This window comes from Gouania willdenowi, chromosome 1, assembly GCF_900634775.1.
Source record: "Gouania willdenowi chromosome 1, fGouWil2.1, whole genome shotgun sequence".
Classification (NCBI taxonomy): Eukaryota; Metazoa; Chordata; class Actinopteri; order Blenniiformes; family Gobiesocidae; genus Gouania; species Gouania willdenowi.
In genome coordinates, this window is record NC_041044.1 from 28,783,938 (window position 1) to 28,809,685 (window position 25,748).

At 39.5% G+C, this 25,748-nt stretch overlaps 1 protein-coding gene across 1 annotated transcript in view; it reads right to left on the reverse strand.

Annotated features, from left to right (window-relative positions):
• The window catches only part of pax5 (paired box 5), a 46,013-nt gene that overhangs the window by 15,539 nt on the left and 4,726 nt on the right, over nucleotides 1–25,748 (reverse strand). Inside the window, exons 2-6 of the mRNA XM_028447032.1 lie at nucleotides 22,950–23,115; nucleotides 20,549–20,746; nucleotides 19,682–19,746; nucleotides 14,830–14,955; nucleotides 6,403–6,503 (exon numbers count right to left, since the gene is read on the reverse strand). Coding sequence (XP_028302833.1) covers nucleotides 6,403–6,503; nucleotides 14,830–14,955; nucleotides 19,682–19,746; nucleotides 20,549–20,746; nucleotides 22,950–23,115 — 656 coding nt within the window. The remainder of the gene's footprint in view (nucleotides 1–6,402; nucleotides 6,504–14,829; nucleotides 14,956–19,681; nucleotides 19,747–20,548; nucleotides 20,747–22,949; nucleotides 23,116–25,748) is intronic.

Here is a 25,748-nt window from a genome sequence, read left to right on the forward strand (position 1 = left end):
GGTTTGAGCTCCGTCCATCCGTGCGTCCGTCCATCCGAGTTAAAGGGGACAACTTTTCTCAGAAACTGTTTAAGATATAGGATAACCAAGTGTGTGACTTCAAGGTACTAATACCTTAATGGAATTAGAAAATGAGGTGTGCAATTATTTTTTCCGGAGTTATTGCCTTTATTGCATTTTTCTTTACTCTGGGTGAGTTTGTGTGTTTGGACTTACCATTGTTGCCGTAGTAGTCAGAAGTTGCCATCTTGAAAGCCCACGGCCTACTGGTCTCTACTAACTACGTTCCTGTATTTTCGGCTTTAAAAACACATGCTTGTGAGTATGTTTAGGTGTACTGTTTGATAACACTCCTAAGACTGTGTTTGTGAAAGTTAAGTCTAAACGATGTGTTAAATAAATCACCGCCGACCGCAGTAAATGTTAGCATGAGCATATACATGGGTTTTCCCTTAGACGTTAGAATAAAGCTAGTACACTTTTTGTAGAGTGGTATTTTTTGTCCTCCACCACAAAGTGTGGAAGGGGAATATAGGTTTGAGCTCCGGCCGTTCGTTCGTGCGTACATCCATGTGTACGTCCGTACATCCATGTGTACGTCCGTCCGTTTCTCAGAAACTGTTTAAGATAGGATAACCAAATTCGGAGTGTGGCTTCAGGGTATCAATACCTTGATGGATCTCGAAAATGAGAAGCGCGCAATTATTTTTTCAGGAGTTATTGCCCTCCACATGGCAACAGTGTAATTTCTTGATCAATCCTCTAGATTTGTTTAATATCAATCGTTGGACGCTCTTTTTCACACACATATTTTCTCTGTGGTTTCACTTTTTTTTCCCCCTGTTTATTGAATCTGTTGCCTCAACAGTCCATTTGAGCTACAAACCGTGGGTTAATTGCAAACAAGAAACCTGTGAAGTTCCTGTTATGACAGTTAAATGGCTTTTGTCTCACTCAGCGCACCCTACTCACAAAACGCAGGTTTGTTCGCTGACTCAGATAAAAGAAGGTAACAGTTTAGACAAAAAAAATTCCATTAATACTAGATGAGGACACACACACGCACACACACACACACACACAGACACACGCGCACGCACACGCACGCACACACATACACACACTCATTTGCATAATAGTATTTTCAAATAGGTCCCTATTTTCCCAGCACCCGCCCTGTCTTGTGTCTTCCTGATGGAAAAGGGCTTGACTATAAACAAAAACAATTCCCTCAGTGGCTCACAAACTGAGACAGGGATTGTAAGAAATGTATCTGTGCTCAAAGTGAGCAAAGTGAGCGTGGCAGCAGCAGAGAGGATTGTATTTTTCACACAGAAAACCCACACAGCGCTACACAACGATGAGAGGTTGGGAAAGTTCAAAACTAAGCAATAATAAAATTGGACAATCGTTTCCTAAATATGACTAACATTTTGAAATAGATTTAAATAAACTTTTTTTTTGCCTTGGACTGCAGCAACGGGAAAAAAGACTTAAGGCTAGCTCATCGTGAGATTTTGTACTCAAAATAGTCAAACTTAAACATAAATAGGTTTGCTCAAAGTTGATCAAACAGTTCAGATATACTGTAAATGTTCTGTATTGTGCTTTGTTTTTTAAGGTGTTGAGATAGAATAATAGGTTTCTTTCTACTTAAATGGAAACTGACGCAATCTACAGTATCTATCGTTATTAAATCCACTTCTCAAATATATTTACAAGACAAAAGATAATATTCACTTGTTTTATTATACATTTTGGTAGCAATATATGGGTTGTTGGGTATTGTTTGTGTTTAGTTTACATATGTTTATGCTCATTTGGTTAGTGGCGCTATTGTTTGGTAATCTAATGGTGGTGGGTTCAAGTCCCAGTGGGACACTTTTTAAGTTAGTTATAGGGTTTTGATTTTTCTTCAGTTGAACTGTGTGGAGATTCAAGCACCTCATGTTTCCCAATCAAGATATTAAGACAGTTCAACACACTTTTCAAGTATTAAGATTGATTTCAAAAGAATAATTTAATCCCCTATTTGGACTAATATATAGTATTCTAATACCCCTCTTATAAAGGATTGACATCAACCTTTGAGTTTTTAGATCAGAGATTCTGTCGCTGGTTTAGCACTCTACCTTTCGTCTTTGGAAAACCTTTGACCATTGACTATACTTGGAAAAACACAAAATTGTTGCAGTTTTGGAAATACTCTCAGCTTATCATCCAGCCTGTTTGGTCCTTGTTCATTTTACCACTCACTGCTGGCTGATTATCATACGATATTAACCATAGAAGAATACTCAAGCAATCTCTACACCCCAGTATAGACCTAATAGTTTGTACTTTTGGACCTGGTGAACCCCAGATGGGAGGAGGCTGATTTATCACCTGGGTAATAGGAAGTGATTGAAGCAAAATTCAAATGAACCCGTTCTGACAGGCACACATGCAGACACACATGCAGCCATGCACACATAAATTATTAGCAGGACTTAATAGACTACAGGGAGAGGGTGGACAGGAGCTGGAGAGCAAGATGAGATAAAAGGGTGGCTTGTTATGGAAGAAAGATAAAGAAATGGTCGGGAAAACTGGATACTGGAGTAACTAATGGTGACGGATAAAATGAGATTTGCTTCTGAGAAACGTGATCAATTGGACTTTTGGTCTCTAGATGTGATTAGGGATTAAGTGACATAACCACATATATTAGAGTATATTATTTTTGATAAACATGCAGTAACCAACCAAGGCCCTTTTTGTGGAATGTTTTTACTTTTTCTGTTGCCCATTTTACTATTTTACTCCTGCAGCTCCACCAAACATCACCAGCAGGGCCAAGTCCATCAGATTGTCAATCAAAACATGACATGACCCTCCATGACTGACTCCCCCCACACACACACACCTTAGCCCACATACCAAAGCGGTCGAGCAGTGGCTGTCAGTGTGTCAGTGTTCAGGGTATGACGGACAATCATTCCCCCTGGGAAAAGACGACTTTGGTAGAAGCACAGATAGTGACACAGTCTTGTGCGTATGTGTGTGTGTGCCCGAGTGTGCGTGTGTGAGTGAATGTGTATCTCTCTTTGTGATGCAGTTCCCAAAGCCTGTTTGACCCCCGCTCGACCTGCAGTTTTAAGCCACTATCCCAGACTTGTGACACCATTGGCTTGACCGGGCTCAGTGAGGACACTGACCTATGAATTGTGGGTATTATAATCTATAGTCATCTTGGGTCGCTGTCTATAGAGGTACTATAGCCAATCCCTGTCGACCTCTCGCCCTGTGCCACTCCACTCCCCATGTCGGTCAGAGGAAAGAGAATGACTTAAAAAGCCCAACTCTGCCCCTCTGGGTCTAAGGCTGCAACCTATTTTTGCTTCCCAATAGTATTACTTCACTAAAGTCTGTTTGTCCTCTTGCCCTTGACACAGACTGAATAAATAAACCAGATCATGGGTAACTTGAACGATTGTGGAAACATTTGTGTCATTTTGAGACATTGGAGAAATATTTCCTTAATACTGACCGGAGGGTTGAAGATTAGGAGACATTTGATAGAAGGTGGAGAGAATACAAATGTTTGCTTTTAGTCATTTTGTTATTCAAAGCATCGCTTACACCTGTCTATTCCACTCACATTTACATTAATTTACTGCTGGTAAAGGGCGGGAGGTCAATTTAGATGCAACACTAAGACAACTCAGACGCACCTTTCCTCATTCTTTGTGTTTATCTCCTCTCTCACTTGCAAAGAACACACACATATGCAGCACATTCCCATGATGCATCAGCCTCCTGTCAGCAGCATCACTGTCCACAGCATGTGAGGTCATTATGAAAGTGGGGTCAATATCATTCATTAACCTTTGCAGTGTGTGTAGATAATAAAAACATCAATGGGGCAACTGCGATCCATCAGGCAAACAAAAGAAAATTACATTTGATGCTGAAATGATCACACAACTCATTGATTAAACAACTAAACAGAAAAGAGCACGGGCGACCGTGGCTCAGGTGGTAGTGGGTCGTTTTCTGATCGAGAGGTTGGGGGTTCAATCCCAGTACCTGACTATGTGTCGAAGTGTCCTTGGGCAAGACACTGAACCCAAAGTTGCTCCCAGTGGTCGACTAGCGCCTTGCATGGCAGTCTGTCCCACTGGTGTGTGAATGTGAGAGTGAATGGGTGAATGCGCTGATATGTAAAGCGCTTTGAGACTGCTTCAGTGTGGGGATAAAGCGCTATATAAAATCAAGTCCATTTACCATTTACCATAATCTATGAAGATACAATGTTTTAAAATGTTTTACTTTAATGTCCTCAAGAAGGAGATGGTGGCAGAAGGAGTAAGAAGGTTTTCCAGCTCAAAGCCAAGTGGAGCACTTTATTATGCAGTCTGAGAAAGCATCAAACAGTATAGTAGGAGTCTCACTGATAATACTCAGTAAGGTTCACTACTAAGGGATCAAGGAAATGGGACTAGCTTCTCTAATACATATAAATCAAATGATTCCTCATCTTTACGTGAAGGCTTCCAATGTGTTCAGCTTTACCTCACAGTGTAAACGGTTGTTCTGTTTCCTGCTAAAGCACAATAGTTTGTTTTAAAAGCAGTGGCGGCGCTGAGGATGTGGTTCTTTTTCTGTACAAGTCAAAGTCAAGGACCAGGGGCCAAATCTGAGCATTCAATTTGTCCCACAGCAGAAAGTCATAATGACAGAGAAAACATGGATCAAAAACTGCAGTCCAAATACAGAAACACTATTTTTTCTGAAATTCTGCAATACTTTCTCACAAACAATACCACAAAATACAGCTAAATGACATATTTGTTACAAGCATTTTATACTGTACAATACCTAATTTTTACATGTAATTAAAAACCAGAGATTTGCTCTATATCCCACCTGTGGCCCACTTGTGATCAAAGTGCTCCAGATTTGGTCACTGTGCGAAAAATAGTTTGGCACCCCTGGTATACAGTAAAAAAGTCTTTATTGTCTTGTTCACAAAACAGTATGAAGGAAGACTTATATATATATAATTGTAATGTAGTAAGAAATCGCTATGTTTTATAATCACATTTTGTTTTGTTGTGGGGTTTAGAATTATTTTGTAATCACCCCATTGACAATGAATGCATCACTAGTGTTTACAGGTTATCAATTAGGCCTCCTTCCTAGGATAATATTCACATTTGTTCTGTGAAATTGGCTGAGAAGCTTAGAAGGGTTAGGGGTTTGCCTTTGATATTGTAGCGTTTGCGGCCCGACACTACGGGGCTAACTAGCCGAATGACGAGGACACAGAGTGGCTGCCGTTTAACCGGATGAACCGGGTTTTATTACCCTCAAGAACAGGCTAATACTGGGTTGGAGGAGTGCCGAAAAATAACAAAAACGGATAGCTAACTCTACTAGCCACTGGTCGAAGTGTCCCCTTTTTCTCTTCCCCCTTTTTTAGTTCCTCTTCCGCCTTCTTCCCCCACACTACCCTGATCCTTCCGCTCCCAACAAACACTGGCCTATCCGGCTAACTAGGGCAACTCCTTCCCCCACAACTTCCCATCAATCCCCCCCAAAGTCCTGCAGGGTCGCTACAATATTCAATTTTTTTTTTTTTTTTTTTTTTTTGCCTTTGATATTGCCTTTGATATTTGATAAAGGAGGAATATGACCATGAGTTTTGGAAGAGTTCGAGTGTGATCCCATCATTTGATTAGGGATCAGTTAAAGATCATGTCATCAACTTTGGCCTACAATATACTTCTGTAAAACTATATTATAAACACTGTAGAATCCAACACTAGTAGGATATAGTGAATGGTATTGGTTTGAGTAGATAATATATCATTTAGGAGCCATTCAGCCCCTATAACAAAGCAGCAGTGCCTGGTCTGCATAGTCAGCTGTAATCCGGACTCAAGTTGTCTTGCCTCAAGTGGTGCAGTAAGTTCAAGTATCTCAGAATCTTGTTCATGAGTGAGGGTAGGATGGAGTGTGAGATCAACCTGTGTAGAAGTTTGATCTAGAATTTAGAGAGTTAGAGTTATAGGTAAGTTAGTGTGAAAATGTGCTTTCACCATAACTCTAGGATAACTGAAGAATGACACTAAATCTGACCAACCCAAAGACAACCAAGCCACTGCTGTTCTAACCAGCTGAGGAAAATAATTCAAAACACTATGTTAGGAAGAAATAAAACACGTTTTTTTATCAGGGGACTAAAACTTCATGACTAAATCAAAATATGCTGTCAAAGTAAGCCTGCCTATGACCTGTCTGTCTCCCTGCATCATCAGCCCAGGGCCTGCACAATGCCACCATGTTATCTTGCCAGAGTCAGAGAGAGTTTGATTTGATTCGGCAGGTTGGCTGTGTGTCAAAGAGGTGTTTGATTACCTCGATCTGCTGCGGCGAAAACAGCTCCCCTCTCATCTGCTTCCTGAGGAAGTCCCGCCCACTGTGGCCATGGCCATTTGCCAATGGTGATTCTTGTAAAGCTGTGAGGAAAAGAGTAAACAAAAGAACTGTGTCATGATAAATTAAGATTATTTATTAAAGAAAATAGAGGACAAGGTTACTTGTATTCCAGAATTAATGCGATACACTGCGCTTTAGCTTACGAATCATACATACAATCATATGTTGTGGAATATTATGAAGAATATATACAATAGGACAGTGGTTCCCAAAGCTTTTGTACCCAAGGCACACCGAAGGACAAGTAAAAATCTGAAGGCACACCTATATCACCTTTATAACATGTGTATCACTCATATCATGTACAATATCTGTAAATGTGCATAATTATTTACTAATGCCAAATAAAATGTGACAGAGAAAACTATATTACTCATGAAATATTTGTTAACGAAATATTTCAAAAAAAACAAATTAGGTATAGAGTTTGCCTCTGTATTATGAAATGAGTGCATACAAAGTAGTAAATTAAAAAACAATAATTTTTGTGTATATTGCAATAATATATGGTTGGCACACCATTTGGAAACCAGTGCAATAGGAGTATATTGCTATATATACGCAGCTCCCTGTTCTTTCTGTAGTGTCACATGTCACTCATACGCACACAGACACACAAATATATATCACTGCAGTATCAGTATTAAACTGTGAGCTCTCATATCCTGCAGTTATTGCAAAGCTGAGGGACTGAACGAGACAATTATAAGAACTGTGAAGAGTCGTGGCCTACAAATGATTAGAAAAGAGAGTACGAGAGAAAAAGATAAAGAGAAAAAGGGGCTGAGGGTGAAAATCCCCTGCTATAAAGCCAATTCATTGCTACAAACCGCTCCCGAGCACCTATTTTAGTCCTAAGGTGTCACTGTGTGTTTGGTGAGAATGAAAGTGTGTATGCCTGTGAATGTGTGTCCGCGCTAGTGATATGACAGACGGGTTGAAAGGGGGAGGGGGCATCAAATATATATATTTTTCATTTTTTTCTCCATCTAGACTGAAAATAAAGGGTCATTTGCGCCAGGCAGTAGTTTAGAAAGAAAGAAAGAAAGAAAAAAGAAAGAAAGTATACTGCTTTCACCAATCTTTGCACTCTATAACAATTGTTGCATTGTCCTTAATAATAAATCCTCAAGATAATAGTACAATATAATATTTGTGCATGAGTCTCTTTAAAACAACACCTTTAATGCACTTTTTTTCAATCTTTCCACTCACTGACCCAAATGTAATGATGCAGTGCATTGTGCGTAGCCACAGGTTCATGTTTGGTGGTTTTTGGTGTTTTAGCATCAAATGAGTTAGAATAGCTGTAGTGAATGAGTGTGTGACTGGGATCATCTCTGTATGTACACTTTATGGCAAATAATTATTATGATTGGTAATGAAACAATAAAACAGATACGTTGGGATTAGTACTAAATGATTGGATGGGATAAGATTTGTCACCAAATGTCATGTGATATTATACAGTATGAATTAGTTTCATACAATGTGATACAATGTGACATGAGGACAAATCAAACACCACAGCAAATCCACATATTCTCCATGCAATGCATATGTTTTATAATAAGTGGGAGTTTTAGAAGTATAATTCATGGTTTGATAACATTAGAATGAACAGATGTTTTAACATATCTCAGTTTGTAATTGACGAATTTTAATGAAATTTGACTCAGTTATGTCGAATTGGTTAATCAGTTATCCCACTGAGTTTAATCTAAATCGAATTCGGATTGCGCATTCCATTGCGTTTTTTGCAAAGGTTGGGGGTGCCAACATTTTGGCCTGCTGTATTGGTAATTAATGGGGATTGAAATGTCGCCAAAAATCGCACAGTGTATGAATGATCATTGTACTATGATCACGATCACTGAAGTTGTTTTGAATTTGACAGAAAAAACGGAAGTAAAATAATCTTTGCACCCAATTCAGACCATGAATATATATGTATATAAAAAGTCCCACAATGACATAAGGAATACAAGGAAAAACATTTGGTGTTTTATTTCCTACTGTTATTCTTTGCCATTATCGTCATTCTCGGATAATTATGCGTGTGCTATTCTCACACAGGGCACAATGTGCACAATGTGGTGAACCATTGATCATTAGAGAGTATGTGGTTTGCAGCCCAACTCCCAAAACATTTCTATACACCTCAGTACACAATACCTCACACAAACACTCTCCTTGATCATAATCTCTTTTTCACTTCTACACAAACACACATATGCACGCACACGCACACGCACACACACACACACACACACACACACACACACACACACACACACACACACACACACACACACAAGGGCAGGTGGAAGCGGCCTGAGTGTATATGGTCCAGGTCCCAAGTGACAGACCAATCAGGGGAGAGATAAAGCCAGTGTGATGCTTTAGCCTGGTAACCCACGGCAACCCATTTAATCCCACTGGCCAGTCTCCATGATGGAATTCAATTGATCAATCATGTAGCTCTGATGGCACCATTTCAGACAGCTTATTGCTTTCTTCTTTCTCTCTGTGGCATGGTCATACACACACACATGCACACACACACACACACACACACACACATACGCGCGTGCGCTCACACACAATAAAAGAATGACTCAAACCAGTCATGGTGACGTCCCCACAGAAAAGCAGAGTAAAACAGGATGAAGAAGAGAAGAAGAAAAGGACTTACAGTAAGCAAGCAGTAAGAGTGAAGCACTTTATAGTAATCCATATTGTTCATGTGGGAGTGTGTGCAGGTGTGTGTGCATGCATCATGCTGTGGATGTGGGTGTGGGTGTGGGTGTTGGTGGGTGGGTGGGTAGTCTGATTTCCGGCTGGTCTTATTGTATCCATGGATGGGTAAAGAAACTCATTGGCGTGACGGGTTAAATCCTATTCACTATCGGATACACACACACGGAGACGCACACACACACACACACACGCGGAGACGCACACACACACACACACACACACACACAAACATGCGTTCGCAGCTGCCTCTATCTCTGTGATTCAGTCTCAGAAGGGAAGCACTTCTCTTTCCTCTTTTGCAGAGCAGAACAAAACAAACAATGAGGCCTCATTGTTCCCCTCTTTTTTTTCTTTTTTCTTTTTTCTCCATCTTCCGCCTTCTCTGTCTCTGAGCCTCTCTCCCTCCTGGTTCACCATCACCAACTCACTCACCAACATAGAGATATTATAAAATCAATAGTTGATTTCCACACAAGTGCAAACCCAGGAAAACAACAAGTATTTAACTGTTGCACTGCTTCTCTAGTCTGACATCATCGCCTCTGCCAGTACCTGTATGTGTGTGTGTGTGTGTGCGTGTGGATGTGTGCCTTTATCTGAGCAAGTATGTGAGCCTCCTCCTCATTCACAGATCAAAGTTTTGTTGGGCAGGAGGCAGTGAGGGGAGCTCAGGGTGAAGGACAGAGACCCCCCCCCTCCTTTGTCCATCACTTTCATCGTCTTTTATTCGGTAAGGTGCTGCATGTCACAGTGGATGCACAAGGAGGTGAGAGGTCAACTTGGCATTCTGGGTAAATGCCATTGAAACCACTTCCTTCTACATGTAAGCAGAGAATCACCATAAACTGTAAAATGGTGATGATTGTAATGTTTTTTTTCCAGTTGCATGTTTTCGTGAAATAGAATGCATGCTAGCACATTTACGCACGCGCACGCACACACACACACACACACACACACACACAGAGAGAGAGAGAGAGAGAGAGAGAGAGACAGATAGAATAGGTTATAATACAATAGTCCCCTTTTGGCCCCACAAGTCAAGTTCTTCCATTCATCCCCATTCATCTCTATTCTGCCCCGAGTCACCCCTAACTTCCCCACGCTTTAGCTGAGAGCAAAGGTCACCAGAGCTTTACCCCCACACACTCCTTCCTTCAACCAACACACACTCACACACACACACACACACACACACACACAACTGAACCGACTCTCCAGTGTTCCCATCACTTGAACAGCTGTTGTTTTTTTTGGCATACTATAGTAAGGAGGAGTTTTCTACACTTGTAAACACACAATGTTATAATCATATAGGATAGGCACACAATACTGTATGACATGATAAAACATGTTGGGAATTCATAGGGTAAAAATAGTTTTTTTTGTAACAGTTTGCTGAATCAGCGTTATTTGCGGACTTAGGGAGTCATATTCTCAAAACCTCGTGTACTCCATTGACTTTATGCTAAACTAACAATTTACTGTAGCTAATAAAACACAATAATCAAATATAATAAAAATTGAAGAAACAAAAAATGATTGAGGAATGATGGCCTATTGACCTGATAAAGTCAGTTGTCAATCTAACCAAAACAAACACAAAAAAACAACTATTGAATGTGATTATTTGGTTTGATAAATTTAAAAGAATAATCCCTCCGTTTGTTTATTTTTTATTTCTTTTTTTCATCAGTAGGGGATGGGCTTTGAAGATTTACAACGTGTTCTTTGTTTTAACTACTAATGTACATGAAAAGACCCCAAGGTTTACCTTAACAGCCCCATTGCTGGAAGCAGAATATTGTAACATGTGCACACAGAGGCAGACAAGACAAATTGTGTTTATGTCTCTTTCTTTGTGTGGCGAGGGATGTTCACACATACGAGCATGCGTGTGTTTGTCTGTCCATGTCAGTGCATGCTGTTCTCCCTGTCGCCCCTCGCTGCGTGTGTGTGTCATTATCCAGCGGGGGCTGCTCTAATGGAAGCTGTGATTAGCAATGCTGTTAATTAGACCACAGAGCCAGCCGGGAAAACCTCTGCTACAGAAAAGATGCAGATAAAGCACACGAGCAAAAAGAAAAAGAAAGGGAAAAACCCGACAAGTAGCAACATAATGCCCCATTGACGCTGAAAGCTCTGTGTAAAGATGCACTATTCATTTTAGATATGAACTACTGTATAAAGACTATTTCTAATAGACAAGAGACAGATAGAAAACACATGTACCCTGTGCACAAAAAAAGACCATAAATAAACAATAAATCTATTCATAAATAATAATGCTATTATTTAGAAAACAGTCTTCCTCAACTACATTAATAACAACAGAATTTATTGTGGACTATTTTTGGGTAAAGGAAGAAAGTCATTCAGTATTAAAAACCAAATATAACAAACAAAATCACGAGCGCAAACCTCCGCCACGCTTCAAATATCGTGTTTGCCAGATATTGGCAGTTATCTGGATCAGTGATCCTGATCTTGGTACTAGGGGTGAGTATAGGCAAGGATGATGCAATGCGATACGTATCGTGATACGTGGGTCACGATACGATATTATTGCTATAAAACGCAACATTCTACCCAGTTAATATCAAAATTGAATGTAGAGATGAAAAATCAAGTTGCTGTATATGTTCATCAGAAGATATTGATCATTCAGAGTCAAAACTATTTGCTTCAAAACATCCTATTTATTATTTATTATTAGTGTTTTTGCACATTTTCACTGAAAAAAAGAAAATGCAGTGTTACACACTGCCATCATAAAATAAAGTGCATCAAGTTTCTTTTCAATGAAACTACTGTGTAGGAGTCTCAAAGTAACCATGACAACATAATGACGGCATTGTATTGTAACAACTGTAAGTGAGAACATTAAGGATAAAGCACCCTGAGTTACTGACAATGCACAAAAATAAGAAAAAATAATTTATCCTATTGTGTCAGTTTAAACACTGTTCTGAACAGATTATATGAAAATAAAATGTCTGCGCATACATAAATATTGCAGGCATTAGAAATCAAGTACATCAAATAACCATTGCAACACATTGTGAGCATTGTAACCACCACTGACATATTGCATAAATACACAAAAATATTGATTAAATACCTCCAGACCCCCCCCCCCACCAAAAAAATAAAATAAAATAAAATAAAAATAATATCGATTTTTTAAATAAAAAAATCAATTTAAAATCGGCACCCAAAAAATTGCAATATATTGTGAAATTGATTTTTTTTCACACCCCTAATTGGTACCATGATAATTCACACTTTGAAGACTTGGAAGAAATTTCTAGTACTTGGCTGTACTGTTGTCAAAACAGAAAGTGAAACAGAACTCATGACAAGAGCATGTAATGCACAAAGTCACCTGCAGGAGGTGTTGTAGACCCGGGCTCAAAGAGTTGCACATAGGGAGCTAAAAAAAAAAAAAGTTTAACTGATCTAAATTCAATATATCAATCCGGATCATCTCCATACTCTAATCACTCGTTTCTTATCTCATTTTGGATATTTCCTGAACATTTCATCAAAATCCGTCAATGACTTTTTGATTTTGACTGTTCACAGAAAACTTCGGCTTCTTCCCACAATCCAAAAACATGACTGTCAGGTTGATCACAGTCCCTAAATTGACTGCAGGAGTGAATGGGAGTGTGAGTGGCTGATTGTCTGTGTATTGCCCTGCGATGGACTGGCACCCTATCCAGTGTGTACCCCCGCCTAACGTCCTATGGGAGCTGGAGACCCCCGTGACCCTGAAAAAAGGAGCAAGCAGCTCAAAAAATGGATAGATGGATGTTCACAGACAAATAAAATAAAACCAGCAAAAACATAACCTTCTTGATGGAAGTAAAATCCTTCAGTTTGTTGGATTAAGATCAGAATTTAAACCCTTTGAACCTTTTGGCCTGTTATTGCAAACTGGAATTTATTTCTTTAATCTTGATTGGAATATCCAGACTGAAATCCTCTAAATAATATAGAATTTTTAATTTAGTTCATGACTCTTTAAAAAGCATTTTGTTATGAATTTGTTAATTGGTACGGATACAGTATCTTTAATACTGATGTCATTAAGAGTGTGGATTGTTGTCTAATTTAAAACCTAACAATAGGAGAAAATAGGTTGTGGTCAGTTAGAGCTAAACTATGCTCCATGTGTCCTGAAATACATGAGTGTTCGCATGTCAACATATCTGTGCCGGGTCTAAAGTCTTTGTGGTCGACTGATGGGTAAGTGGGCTGCATCGGAGCGTATCAAGGTACACCTGGGATTCACCTGGAACATGCTGGAATGTTTTGAAAATTCATCAGCAGCGGGAAAAATACTGTGTGTGTGTGTGTGTGTGTGTGCGTGTGTGTGTGTGTGTGTGTGTGTGTTTCTGTGTGTGTGTGAATGAGCCCCCAGTGGCGCTCTGTCACCCCCCCTAGCTTCAGCATCTGGTCCTGTCTCATTTACCGCAGGAGACCGTCTGTGTGATGGCTTTTTAATGCCACTGACACTGCCACACACGCACACACACTCATCGGGAATGTGCACTAATGTATACTCACTGTACCCTCTTATACACACACAAGAAGACACACAAACCCACTTGAACATGCAATATTGATCCTGGATGACAGTGCACGTGATCAATGCTGATTGCATAAACTGACTTCTTGGGAAGCTCTCCTGTAAGCCGTTTGTATTTAACAAACCTAGGATTGGGAATTAAGATGTTTGCTTATTTCATGCATGCATTATTCCTACGAGTTATGGTTGCTTTCCTTATGAGAGAACATCAAAGCAATCACCTCTGAGGAAGACTGGCAGTTGACAGTTGAAACATGTCAGAAGATAAAATTTCCTGAAAAAAAACTTTAACATATATGATATTGGGTTGGTAAAGTTCTCAGGCACTGATAACATAGAAAATGTTCAATAACTTTTAGTTGTCGCTTGAAATAATTTTAAATTGCCAAGAAGAAGAAAACCCAACTTCATGGTTTTTTTTTTTATAACAATTGATATACTCTGAAGTAAACTTATACTGGCAGGATGTTTGCAAGCGTTAATTTCAAATGGTATTTGGTTTCCACTTCAACGTGTCGTAACGCCATTGTTTCTTCAGTTGTACTTCTTTGTAGGGCACAGAGTCAATTTGATTCTATGGAGAGGATGAATGTTTTGCTGATGGCGTACCTGAGGTGGGTTTCTCATCAGCAAAAGCAAATTTCTACTCTAGACACTAACCCTAGATTTTGACTGGTTGTGGCTAGACGTGTGTGTACTGTGAGAGATACAGACGGCCCCACTGGGAACCATCACGTTGTCTTTGTGATTATAAGATCATCTAGTTTGTGTTGTTGTTGTTGTTGGTTTTCATCCTTTGGTTCTTTCTGTGTGTAACAGCAAAACATTCCACATCATCACATTCATTACAAGAGATTGAATTTGTAATGCGTTTGATTCTGATGACTTTCAGAGCTTGAATGCATGCCATAGGTTAAAAGCCTTCTCAGTGTGGAGCCACCATCTGCCACTGAGGATTTGTAAGAAATGCACTCATACACAGAAGAGCTCACCTTCATCCCTCTTCCTTTTTCCCACATCAGCCGCTGAGCTGATACCCAGAATCCCGCTGATGGAGTAGGAGGAGCCAGCCGAGTCGCTGGTCACCGCTGAGACTTGTGTGGCAGCCACAGATGTCGCTGTGAAGAGATGACATTATATTTCTTTAGAATAAATCAAGAAGACCCGTCAGGAATACAAAAATTACTTCTCAAAACCTAATTTTTAATTTTCTCAATGTAATTATCTCATCTAAGTCTGTAAAAACAATTACCAAGGAGTGTTTGTTATTCTTATATCAGAAGTGCATTCAAGTTTGTGGGGTTATGGCTTTAGACCAGGGGTCACCAACCTTTCTGAAACTGTGAGCTACTTCATAGGTACTGAATAGTCCAAAGGACTACTGGATTGAAAAGCACTTACTCAATACCAAATATTCAAGGTTTCACTTTAATTAGATGTTAAGATAATAAGGAAGGCTAGCAATAACTTAAAAAAGGTAGGAAATGTAGGAAATTCAACATGCAACACTTTATTTCTCCTAATTTATACAATTGTTTCATTTTTATTACATTTCATTGAAAATTATCATCTTCCTATTTTCCTAGCTACTAAAAAACAACTTTTAACTAATTGTAAAACATAATATTATTGTAAAATGTAACAAATATGTCATATTTTACAAAAATCCACCTTGCGTTTTTTTTTAAATATATCTTATATACTGTATTATATTATTCAGTATATACCACAACCTATACACCCAATCGGCAACACTTCCAAACAATTGTCACAATGTTTCAGTGAAAAAAAAATGTAAAGACGGTTAATTTAATACTAAAACTTTATCAGGAATATTTAATTCTAAGAAACTAACCACATCTGTCATATGTATTTATCTTTGTGATTTTGAATCCTGCAAAGTAAATCAGATTTTAGATGGAGCTCATTGGTGACTAGAGCTCCTGAGGGCCCCCCCACAATGTCTTTGAGGGCAACCGGGTGCCCCCAGGCACCGTGTTGGGACCCCTGCTTTAGACATATCACCAACGGGAGGGGGAGGAAGGGGTGGAGCTTAGAGGAGGCGCAACTTTCAAATCTTGCTAACTCTCCAACATTGTAGACTAAATCCTTCAACTAGAATGCCATACATTTTTTTTTCTTATTTAGGTGCTTAAAATCATTGTAGTTACAGTTAAAACTGTCAAAACCATTAAAAGGTAGACTGTGGCTATCTGTACGGTTGCCGTATCAATATACTGACATTCTATCTGTATGTAGCGCCCCTATTTGGCCAGTTTAGGTCATGTAACTAAGACCGAACCTTACCCTAAACCTAAACCTAAACCTAAACCTAACCCTAATCCTAAAAATTGGGTTATAACCTAACCCTAACCCTAAACCTAACCCTAACCCTAAGACGATACATGTACTTCGGTAACTGTACCAATAGCACGGGGGGTTGTTCGTAGGGCAAACGTACACTTTCTAAAAGGGAACCATCCCTGAACTCGAAGGTAAAGGTCTGTGTTTGTGTTTGTGTCCCTTTCGCTAATCTTACCCTGGAGGAGACAAGTTACAACAAAGCGGCATACTTTGTAGTTCTTCAGGCATGCACACACACACGGGCACACACACAGTGACGCACACACACAGTGACACACACACACACACACACAAAAGCCTCAAACATGCAGTCACTCACTCCCCAGTCTCTTATCTGTTCCCCTGTAAGCGGACGTGGGGCTGAGTGACAGTATAGTATCCCAGGAGGGACAGAAAGGTGTGGCGACAGACGACCTAATCCTTTCTCCCAGCAGACCCCCCAAACACACGACGACAAGACCGAAAAAGAGAATAAAGAAAGGAGGAATAAACAACAGCACAGGCAAACCGGGGATCAAAGTCCTTTCCAGCCGTTACTCCTATAGTAACGACAAGGAGAGCATAATGAATGCAGATCCCTCCTTTTCCCATCACTTGATTTAGCACTTCAATTATCTGATTTTCCTTTCTCTTTCTTTTCACTCCTTTTTTTAATCTGAACGTAACGCTTTTATTCTGCAAATCCGAATGTTCAATTTTCCGCCTGGGAGTGGGAGCCATTTATCTGTGTAATCTGTAAGAGTGTGTGTGGGTCTGTGTGTGTGTGTCTGGTAAATGTGAGTAAACGGTAGGAGTCGGGGAGCGGCATGTGTGAAATTAATTTAGATTAATGGACGATGTGAGATTATGAAGATATTAGAGACACCGAAACACAATCCACTGTGCAGGGCACAGGGAGGAAGAAAGGGAAAGACTGTTTTATTTGTGTGTACTCTGTGATTTATTGAATTAAAATAATCCCTCGGGCACTTTTACTAAAACGTGTGAATTCAGTCAAAAATATATTTAACTTCTCCCTGCCAAGGAAGTAATAATTTCACAGGTGTTTAGTGATGTCTTTATATTTCTGTTATATTTCAAAAGTACTACACAAATTTTGACAAAATTTTAACATAAAATAGACCTTACGCTATGGAAAATTCTGTTAAATTTTGGAGGGGATCCGGATTAATGTACGTGATTCTAGGTCAGTTTCAAAAATCCAGATTTGCTATCATTATTTGTATCTGACTGATATTTATGAATTTGGGTTGATTCCTTAATTATTCCACAGAGATTAATCTTGGTCAGATCCGGATTGCGCATTTCATTGCAATTTCTCGAAAAAGCAGAGGTGGTCATACATTTTTACCTACTGTAGCATTAATGGGGATAGAAATGTATTACAACCCTTTTAAATGTGAATGATCTTGGTACCGTGATCAGGATCCAAATAACTGCAAAGAAGATATTTTGCATTTGGCAGAGGTTTGTGCTCTCTGAGTGCTCTTGTTTAATTGCCCACTTAGATTTGAGGACTATTTTTGCAATGTAGAGTTGAATTGTACATGTTTTTTTTACTCAGGCTAAAAGCAGTGTTTGTCATTTGCTTGTGTAACCCACAAGACAAACTTGGTAAAAATCGCTACAAATCGCTGAAAAGAAATAAACAAACTTTGTACCTCTTTTATGCTTCTTGAATATCAGGGTTCTAAAAATATTATAAAATTCAAAACTCTGATCAGATGAGAATTTGGTTAATTTGAGTAAATATAGTATTGCATATTGCATATTTATTTGAACACAAAATTGAACACTTTCAAACATGTTTGGCTTCATTGTGCTTGTTTTAGTTTATAACATTAATCCTTGGGCAGATTTTTTTTATACTTTGTAATTAATTAATCTCATTAATCTTAATTAATCTCATAATATTTTACACGAGAAGCAACATTTTTTCCAATAGATTTTGGTATATGACTGAATCACCGAAAACAATAAATGAGCTTAAACAACTAAATTGTTTATTATTTTCATCACTGAGTGCTTACATAATGTGCAATATGAATATAAAGAATATTATGATTGCATTGTTTACACAGCACAAACTTGAATTTAAGTAAGCTACATTCAATGCTCAGGATGCTGCTCCCTCGACCCCACCCGGATAAGATGGATGGATTAATGGATGGTTTTCCGGAATTTTTGTAAACTTTGTGTTTTTGTGTATTTAAATTAAAAAAAAACAGCACTTAGTACAGAATATTCCAGAGAAGTGGAAACTGAACAGTGCAAAACAGTTAGAATATATGTGGCATGAAATAACCACAGCAACTGATAAAGCTGATGAATATAGTATAAAATTGTCTTTCTACATAGAAGTTCATAAGATGGGTCAGACGATGCTACCTGTTGCACCGCTTCTAGCCCCGCCCACATCCTCTACTACCGAGAGTGGTCGACTGTCCACTACAGTCATTTATCCAGTGACTTCATTTGTCAGTCATGAACTTGTTCATTTTGGCTCTGAACCCTGTCATCTTGTCACCACTGCCTGCTCGGTCTAGTGTAGCGTCCGAAGGGCCATTGTCCTTGCAAGCTGCTACATGTTTAATACTGAGGTGGAAAAGCTCCTCTGGAAGAGGACCAGTCTTCGGCAAATTTAACTCTTTCTTGCACAATTTGCACACAACTGTGCTTTTGTTTTCTATGCAGTGTTTTGTTTTTTTTTTTAATAAAATGAATACGCATGAAACACAACATCGACTTCTCCTCAGGTTCTACCATTGTAGCCGGTGCATCAGTATTATGTTTGAACACTTTCATAGACCCAAGTTTGATAACAAAAAGTGGAAATGTCAAAGTGAAAGTGCAAACTCACGTGTGTAAGGTGTTAAAAAAAAGATTTGCTTTCTTTAAAAGTCACAAAGATTTTCTGTTGGCACCCCATATCTGGTACAGACAATGTTATTTCCATTGTGCAGCCTGATCAATCCCCATTATTACTGTAATCCATAGTAGTACTCCGTGTGAATTAGCACAAATGCATTTCTTTTCTGTAGAAAATCTCTTTGGAAGTTTAATGTCATGAATATTTTGTGAGTTGCTTCAATGTCAAACTATCACTGATCCAGAGAACATACCTGATCACACTATAGAAGCTCCTTTCTTGTGCCAAAATATGGCCCTAGCTCTTGTTTCTTTTAGCTCTCGTGCACATCTTGAAGTGCATTTTATTGTCTAATTTCTCTTGTGTCTACATTTCTGTTGAATGGATTTGGAAAGAGATTTTAATGATTATAATGTATTCACATTATCCCCCGCACATTATTCCCCATCAAAGTGTGCATGCTGTGACCATAACATGCACAATTTGTACTTTCAGTACAATTTAACATGTTTGCATCTTCAGTTCCAGAGAGATTCAGAATGAAACGGACGTGCTGCAAAATCATATTTTGCTTTGACAGTTGGAAAGAGGCTTTGACAGCAGCAACCTACCTAAGTTGTGAGCCGACACTGAGCCCGTTTGACCGGGCGGCGTCTGCACTTTAGTCCGAATGATCCTGCAGAAGCAGAGAAGAGATATTAGGGTGTGAAGTGGGTTTGTGAGAAGGCTTCTCAGTGATGGAGAGAACACGACCATCGTGGGAGCAAAACTCTCTGTGTGTGTGTGTGTGTGTGTGTGTGTGTGTGTGTGTGTGTGTGTGTGTGTGTGTGTGTGTGTGTGTGTGTGTGTGTGTGTGTGTGTGTGTGTGTGTGTGTGTGTGTGTGTGTGTGTGGTGTGTGTGTGTGTGTGCGTGTGCTGTGTGTGTGTGCGTGTGTGAAGTGGCTTAGGCAGGCTGACATGGCAAAGGGGGCCTCACACTTCCTGCTTGGTTGCTCATGCAAGCCTTTTCTTCCTTCTTCCTTTCCTTTCTCTTCCTTTCCTTGTTGCTCCTTTTCCTCTCATCTCATTTCCTCTCCTCCCTTTTCCTTTCTTTCTTCTCCTTTTGTGTTTTTTTTTTCTTCTTCTTCTTTCCTTGCCCTCTCACACACCTTCCCTCCCTTTTGTCTGCACCCTTTTCCTCTCTTATTTCACTATCCCTTCCTCTCTCTCCTCCTCTATGCTCAGGGGAAAGGGTTGTCATTGTACCATCGTGTTGAACCACTGAGCTGCAGCCACTTCATACATATGGAGACCAAGGCCTCTTTACTATTCTCCATTCCAGCCTCAAGACTCTCCCTCTCTCTATTTCTCCCTCTCCCTAACTGGACTATAGCGCTAAAGTGGTTTACTTATCAAAGCCAAAATACATTTTCAACAATAACATTATTACAATGTGTTGAAAATGTACTTTTTTTGTATTAAATATTGACATTTCTCACCTGTTGATGGAGCTGACGCTAGGAACACTGTCGTTGTCACAGACTCTCTCCGCCAAGAGCCTGTCCCGGATCTCCCAGGCAAACATGGTGGGGTTTTGGCGTTTGTAATCGGCGATCTTGTCGACCACTTTGGGTGTAGCAACCTTTGGTTTGGATCCTCCTATTACCCCAGGGCGGATACTGCCTGTCTCATAGTATCTGCCGATCAAAGCGGAGAGGATGTTGGCAAAAAAAACGACTGCAGCGCAATGAAATCTATCGTTGTTTAGGTCAACTGTAAATACAGTTTTGCATGGACGAATCCGGATCTTTTTTCTAATTCAAATAAAATGCTCTTTTGTTTGTTTTTCTTTTGTTTAACAAACACAAAGTCTGTGAAACTAAAACCAAGTTGAGCTGAGCAATTTCATCAAACACTGAACCTTAAACACATACAAACGACTCTGCTACTACATTTGAATTTGACAATATTGACAGAATAGCAACTAATATTGCTACAAGGACTCAAATTGTGGAAACTGTGCTCTTCAGCAGGGGGACGGCTCTCCTTCTTTGATCAGGGCTGCTCTCTGTCTGACAAACACATTCACTAATCACCTTATCTCCCGCCTGAAGCTACATTCAACTCTACAACCGTCAAGTAATGATGCACTCAGTAATTACAACCATTGTAAAGAAAAGGCCATGCCTTTGTCTGACAGCCCTGGGGCAGCTGTAGCCACAGATATATCTTACCTTCACTGGTATGTTTGTGGTGTGTATGAATATTAGTTGCGCTGAGACCCTTTGAGTGTCTGGATAACATAAATCTAGGCGATGATTGTAATTATTATATTGCAAATGTTCTTGCAGTCACACGCAAACACACACCAAACACACACACACACACACACACAAACACACACACTCACAGATTAAAGCATTTTGTCCACCATGGCTATTTCATGAATGCATTTGCATGCAGAAGTGACATGGGGGGGGGGGGGGGGGGGCACAGGCTTGGGAGGACAGCAAATGTGCTACACAGCTTGCAGAAAAAGGGGGATCCAGTGTGTGTGTGTGTGTGTGTGTGTGTGTGTGTGTGTGTGTGTGTGTGTGTGTGTGTGTGTGTGCGTGTGCGTGTGTGGATGCAAGCTGTCAGTCAGTCTTAAACCTGCTGCTCTCACTTCCTCTCTTTCCCCGGTAAAGTAATCCTTCTTTTCGTAGAGATGTTTCTGTAAATATGTGCTACCTTGTGTGTTGCACAAATCCACAATTCACAGCTGGAGTATAAACACTGCTGACGGAAAGAAAAAAAACTATCTATTTCGCATTGGAAAACTATTTAAATTATCCACAGATGAATCATTAGTGAATAATCAAGTGTGGTGGTTACTGATATCAATGATGAACCAAAACACACACACACACACACACACTGACACACTGACACTTAAACACACACGGGGTGGTAGAGTTGGTGTTTTTGTTCTGCTGGCACCAGAGAGACAGAGAGGAGAGGATAAAACAAACCCTCCCTCCTTCCATCCCCTCTCCTCCCCCTCATGGTAACGCTTCAGTGAGTTGAACGGCCAGGAGAGAGAGAGAGAGAGAGAGAGAGAGAGAGGTATGGGAGAACAATGAGCAACACAATTTTTGATATAGCTTTGGGTTGCTGTAATCCTTCCCCTCTGTCCCCACAAATGGTCTCTCAGTCTCTCATTCATTTTCATTTTCTTGCTCTCCCCCTCTTTAAAAAACCCTTTTCAGTTCGATTGTGTCCCTTGTTCTTGTCTTCTGCGTTTTCTCCATCGCCCTCCTTTTTGGAAGAGGTGGGTGCAGAAATATTGGTGCCACTGTCATTTTGATGCTAATTCTGAAAAAGTGATGAATCTTTTTTCCCTTTTGTCCGCTTTTCTTTTCTATGGGACGTTACAAGCATGGATTTACTGATGAATTTGGCACTGCAAAAGACAGAGGAAGAGGGAAAAAAAGGGGTAAAGGGAGACAGAAATATTGTGGGGGTCAGAGGGGCAGTACAGGATACGGGGAGGGGGTGAGAGACAGGGGGAAAAGGCAATGAAAGAATAAAGAGGTGGAGGAATAAGAGGCAAGAGAAAATGAAGACAGACAGAAGAAAACTGAAGCAATGAGCAGAACTGACAATAAGGGAGGGATTGCAACCTTGTGGAGCTCAGGTTGAAGAAATGTTTAAGTCTTACCAGATCCTAGAAAAACTCAAACTAGACCTAAAACGAAAACACATACGTAGGAATCCAAATAATTTTACAGGAGCGTACCCTATTCTACTAATGCAAATGACTCATGTTAGACCAACAGAAGCATGACTATTATAATGCTGATAAATTGTCTCCGTAAGCATTTCCAACCCTGGCAGTCCAGATGTTTGTGTGCCTTTTACCTGCCCAGTATCTTGCTAACACATCCGTGGCTCACTCGTAGCTGGCGTGAGATGTCACACGGTCGAACACCTTGATGGGCAAGTTCTACTATTCGCTGCCGGACAACGTCTGGGAGAGGCCTTCCATTGACAAACACACCGCCAAGCTGGTTCACTCCACCATGTCCTGGAAAAGAGAGGAAGGGCATCAATTCTGATCAGGAAACATCCAAAGATCAGTTTTATCTTTTTGGATAGGTGGTCTATAGAAAGTTTACACGCAATACAATACAACATCTTTGGCGTTTGTCTACCTATAAAGGAGATATAGTGATTAACAAATATCTATTATTCCACCAAGCATTGATTTTTCTCAAAACGAATTTATGTTGTGAGGAACAACTCGGTCAAGCCTAAAAAAATACCAACTATTAAATTACAAGCTAAAGAAATCGAGTAAAACAATTCAAATGTTGTGCACCTCAGTGGATTTTTGTGTCACATATTCTCGTCACGATTGTTGGTGAGGATTACCAAGAAGAAGTCAATTTTGGAGCACCAAATCGGTATTCAATGTCATCAAATCGCTGATGTATTTTTCAACTCTAAACATGATTTTTGAAATTTGGTTTAAAATACAGTCAAATCACCATCACACACACACACACACACACACACACACACACACACACACACACACACACACACACACACACACACACACACACACACACACACACACACACACACTCCTTTAACTACAATCCCACTGCTTTCAGACTCAACCTATTATTTCAAATGCATGTGATTTGTCTCGTGCTGCAAATTGACACTGCTCAGCATAATAACACCAGTCAATCTGTTACAAAGTGCAAACTTTGCCCAATTTCACCAGGGGCGGTCAAAGCAAAGATTTTGAACAAATGAAGGGATTTCAATTAATTATTGACTAAAGCTGTGCCTTTGCCCCTTTAGTGAAAGATATCACTAATATTCCCCCTGAGGAATGAATGGATGAAATAAAAGAAGTGAGAAAGAAAACACAAAAACAGAAAAGGTCCAAATTTACTGAAATGTTCCCTCTTTTGGGGGATTGTTGTATGCTTTTCTATATTAGGTTCAGGCAAGTGTAATCTACAGATTGAGGGAATAAAAGGAAAACTACTCAGTAAAAACTGGGAAGAAGTTTTTGAGCAAATCATACATGCAAACATGTGTTGAAGCACAGTGTATGGATGCATGCACCAAAGGCAATGTATGAATCAACTAAAAATGTCTTTCATTTAATCCACTGGTTTTTTTTTGTATTACCATAGTGATTACGTCTTCAGGGGAAACGTGCACACGTTTCCTTTTGCACACACAATAATCCTAGCTGTGGGGGTGATAGATTTTAAACACATAACCCCAGCAGGGATACCCCCAAAAACCTGCAAGCTGTCCCCTAAATCAGTGCCTCAGTCCTCGCCTTTAAGCCATCAGCATGGAATAAAAAAAAACATGCACACACACACACACGTAGGTTAAAAAAATGTCAGGTATAAACAGAACTTCACAATGCTGCTGAAGCCAATCACTCTGGTCCTTAATGCCTTATATTTTTGTTTACAGAAAATACCATTAGCTGTCATCTGATGCATCAAATAAGACTTCCTGTTTGCACTTGATTATCTACATTTGTTTGTATCTTTTTGGTGGGAACAGGCCAACATGAATAAAACCCTTCAGGGTCATGAGTGACTGGAGCTTATCACAATTTACTCTGGGAAAGGAAACCCTCACAACAAAGTCAGTGCATTGCAAGGTCAACAAACACAGAATTAATCCACATCCAAAATATATAAATCAACCTATAGAATAATGTTTGTGCTTTACAGAAAGACTGGAGCAACTGGCACTCTGACTGGCACTCTGACCAGTGGGTTCATCACACCTATATATTGGGTTATACATTGGAACAAGTGATGGTTAATCTAAATTTACGCAACCTTTTCCAACCTGACAAAATGGTCATAAAACAGGCAAAAAAAAAAAAAAAAAACAGGCGTATAAGAAATGCATTTGTCTAATAAGCGACTGAAAATAATTCATCATATACTGTATTGATTAACAGAACTTATATGTTACTATAGAATTTACCCTAAAGTGCAAATGGGAGTTGTTTGTGTTTTGTGTCTGCCAATAAGTCTACTGCAAACTTATTGAATTGCTGGTTTGTTCATTTATCCCAGCATGCCTTGCAGTGATAAATCTTTTTTTTTTTTTTTTTTTTTTTTTTTTTTGCAGTGATAAATTTTTTTTTTTTTTTTTTTTTTTTGCAGTGATATGCCTTAAGACAGCAATTCTCAACTGGTGGGTCTGGACCCAAAAGGGTCGCGGACCTGTACTGGGTGGGTCAAGAACAGCTGGTCAAAAATAAATAAATACTTAATGTCTCTCAATTTGGACTATTCTTTTATTTTGAAAGAAACTTTTCTTTTGACAGGCTGTGAAATACATGTTGCACAGGAAAATATATAGATTTATGTTTAAAAAAAAAAAAAAATTATACTTTAAATGTGTGTTTTCAACAGCTAGTTTTCAAACACTAAATTTGGTTGGTTGAATTCTTAAAAAAAAACAAAAACAAAAAAACAAAAAAACACACAGACACAGACCACTTCTGGGGGTACAGGTGGCAGCATTACCTCAGTACTACAGTGAATGTTTCTTCTGCACACATCACTAATCACTATAGGCTAATGGAAGGCCATCTACTGGCAAGACGTATGCATCACTTTCACCTTTTTTAATCTGATGATTCATCTAAAGACAGGCCAA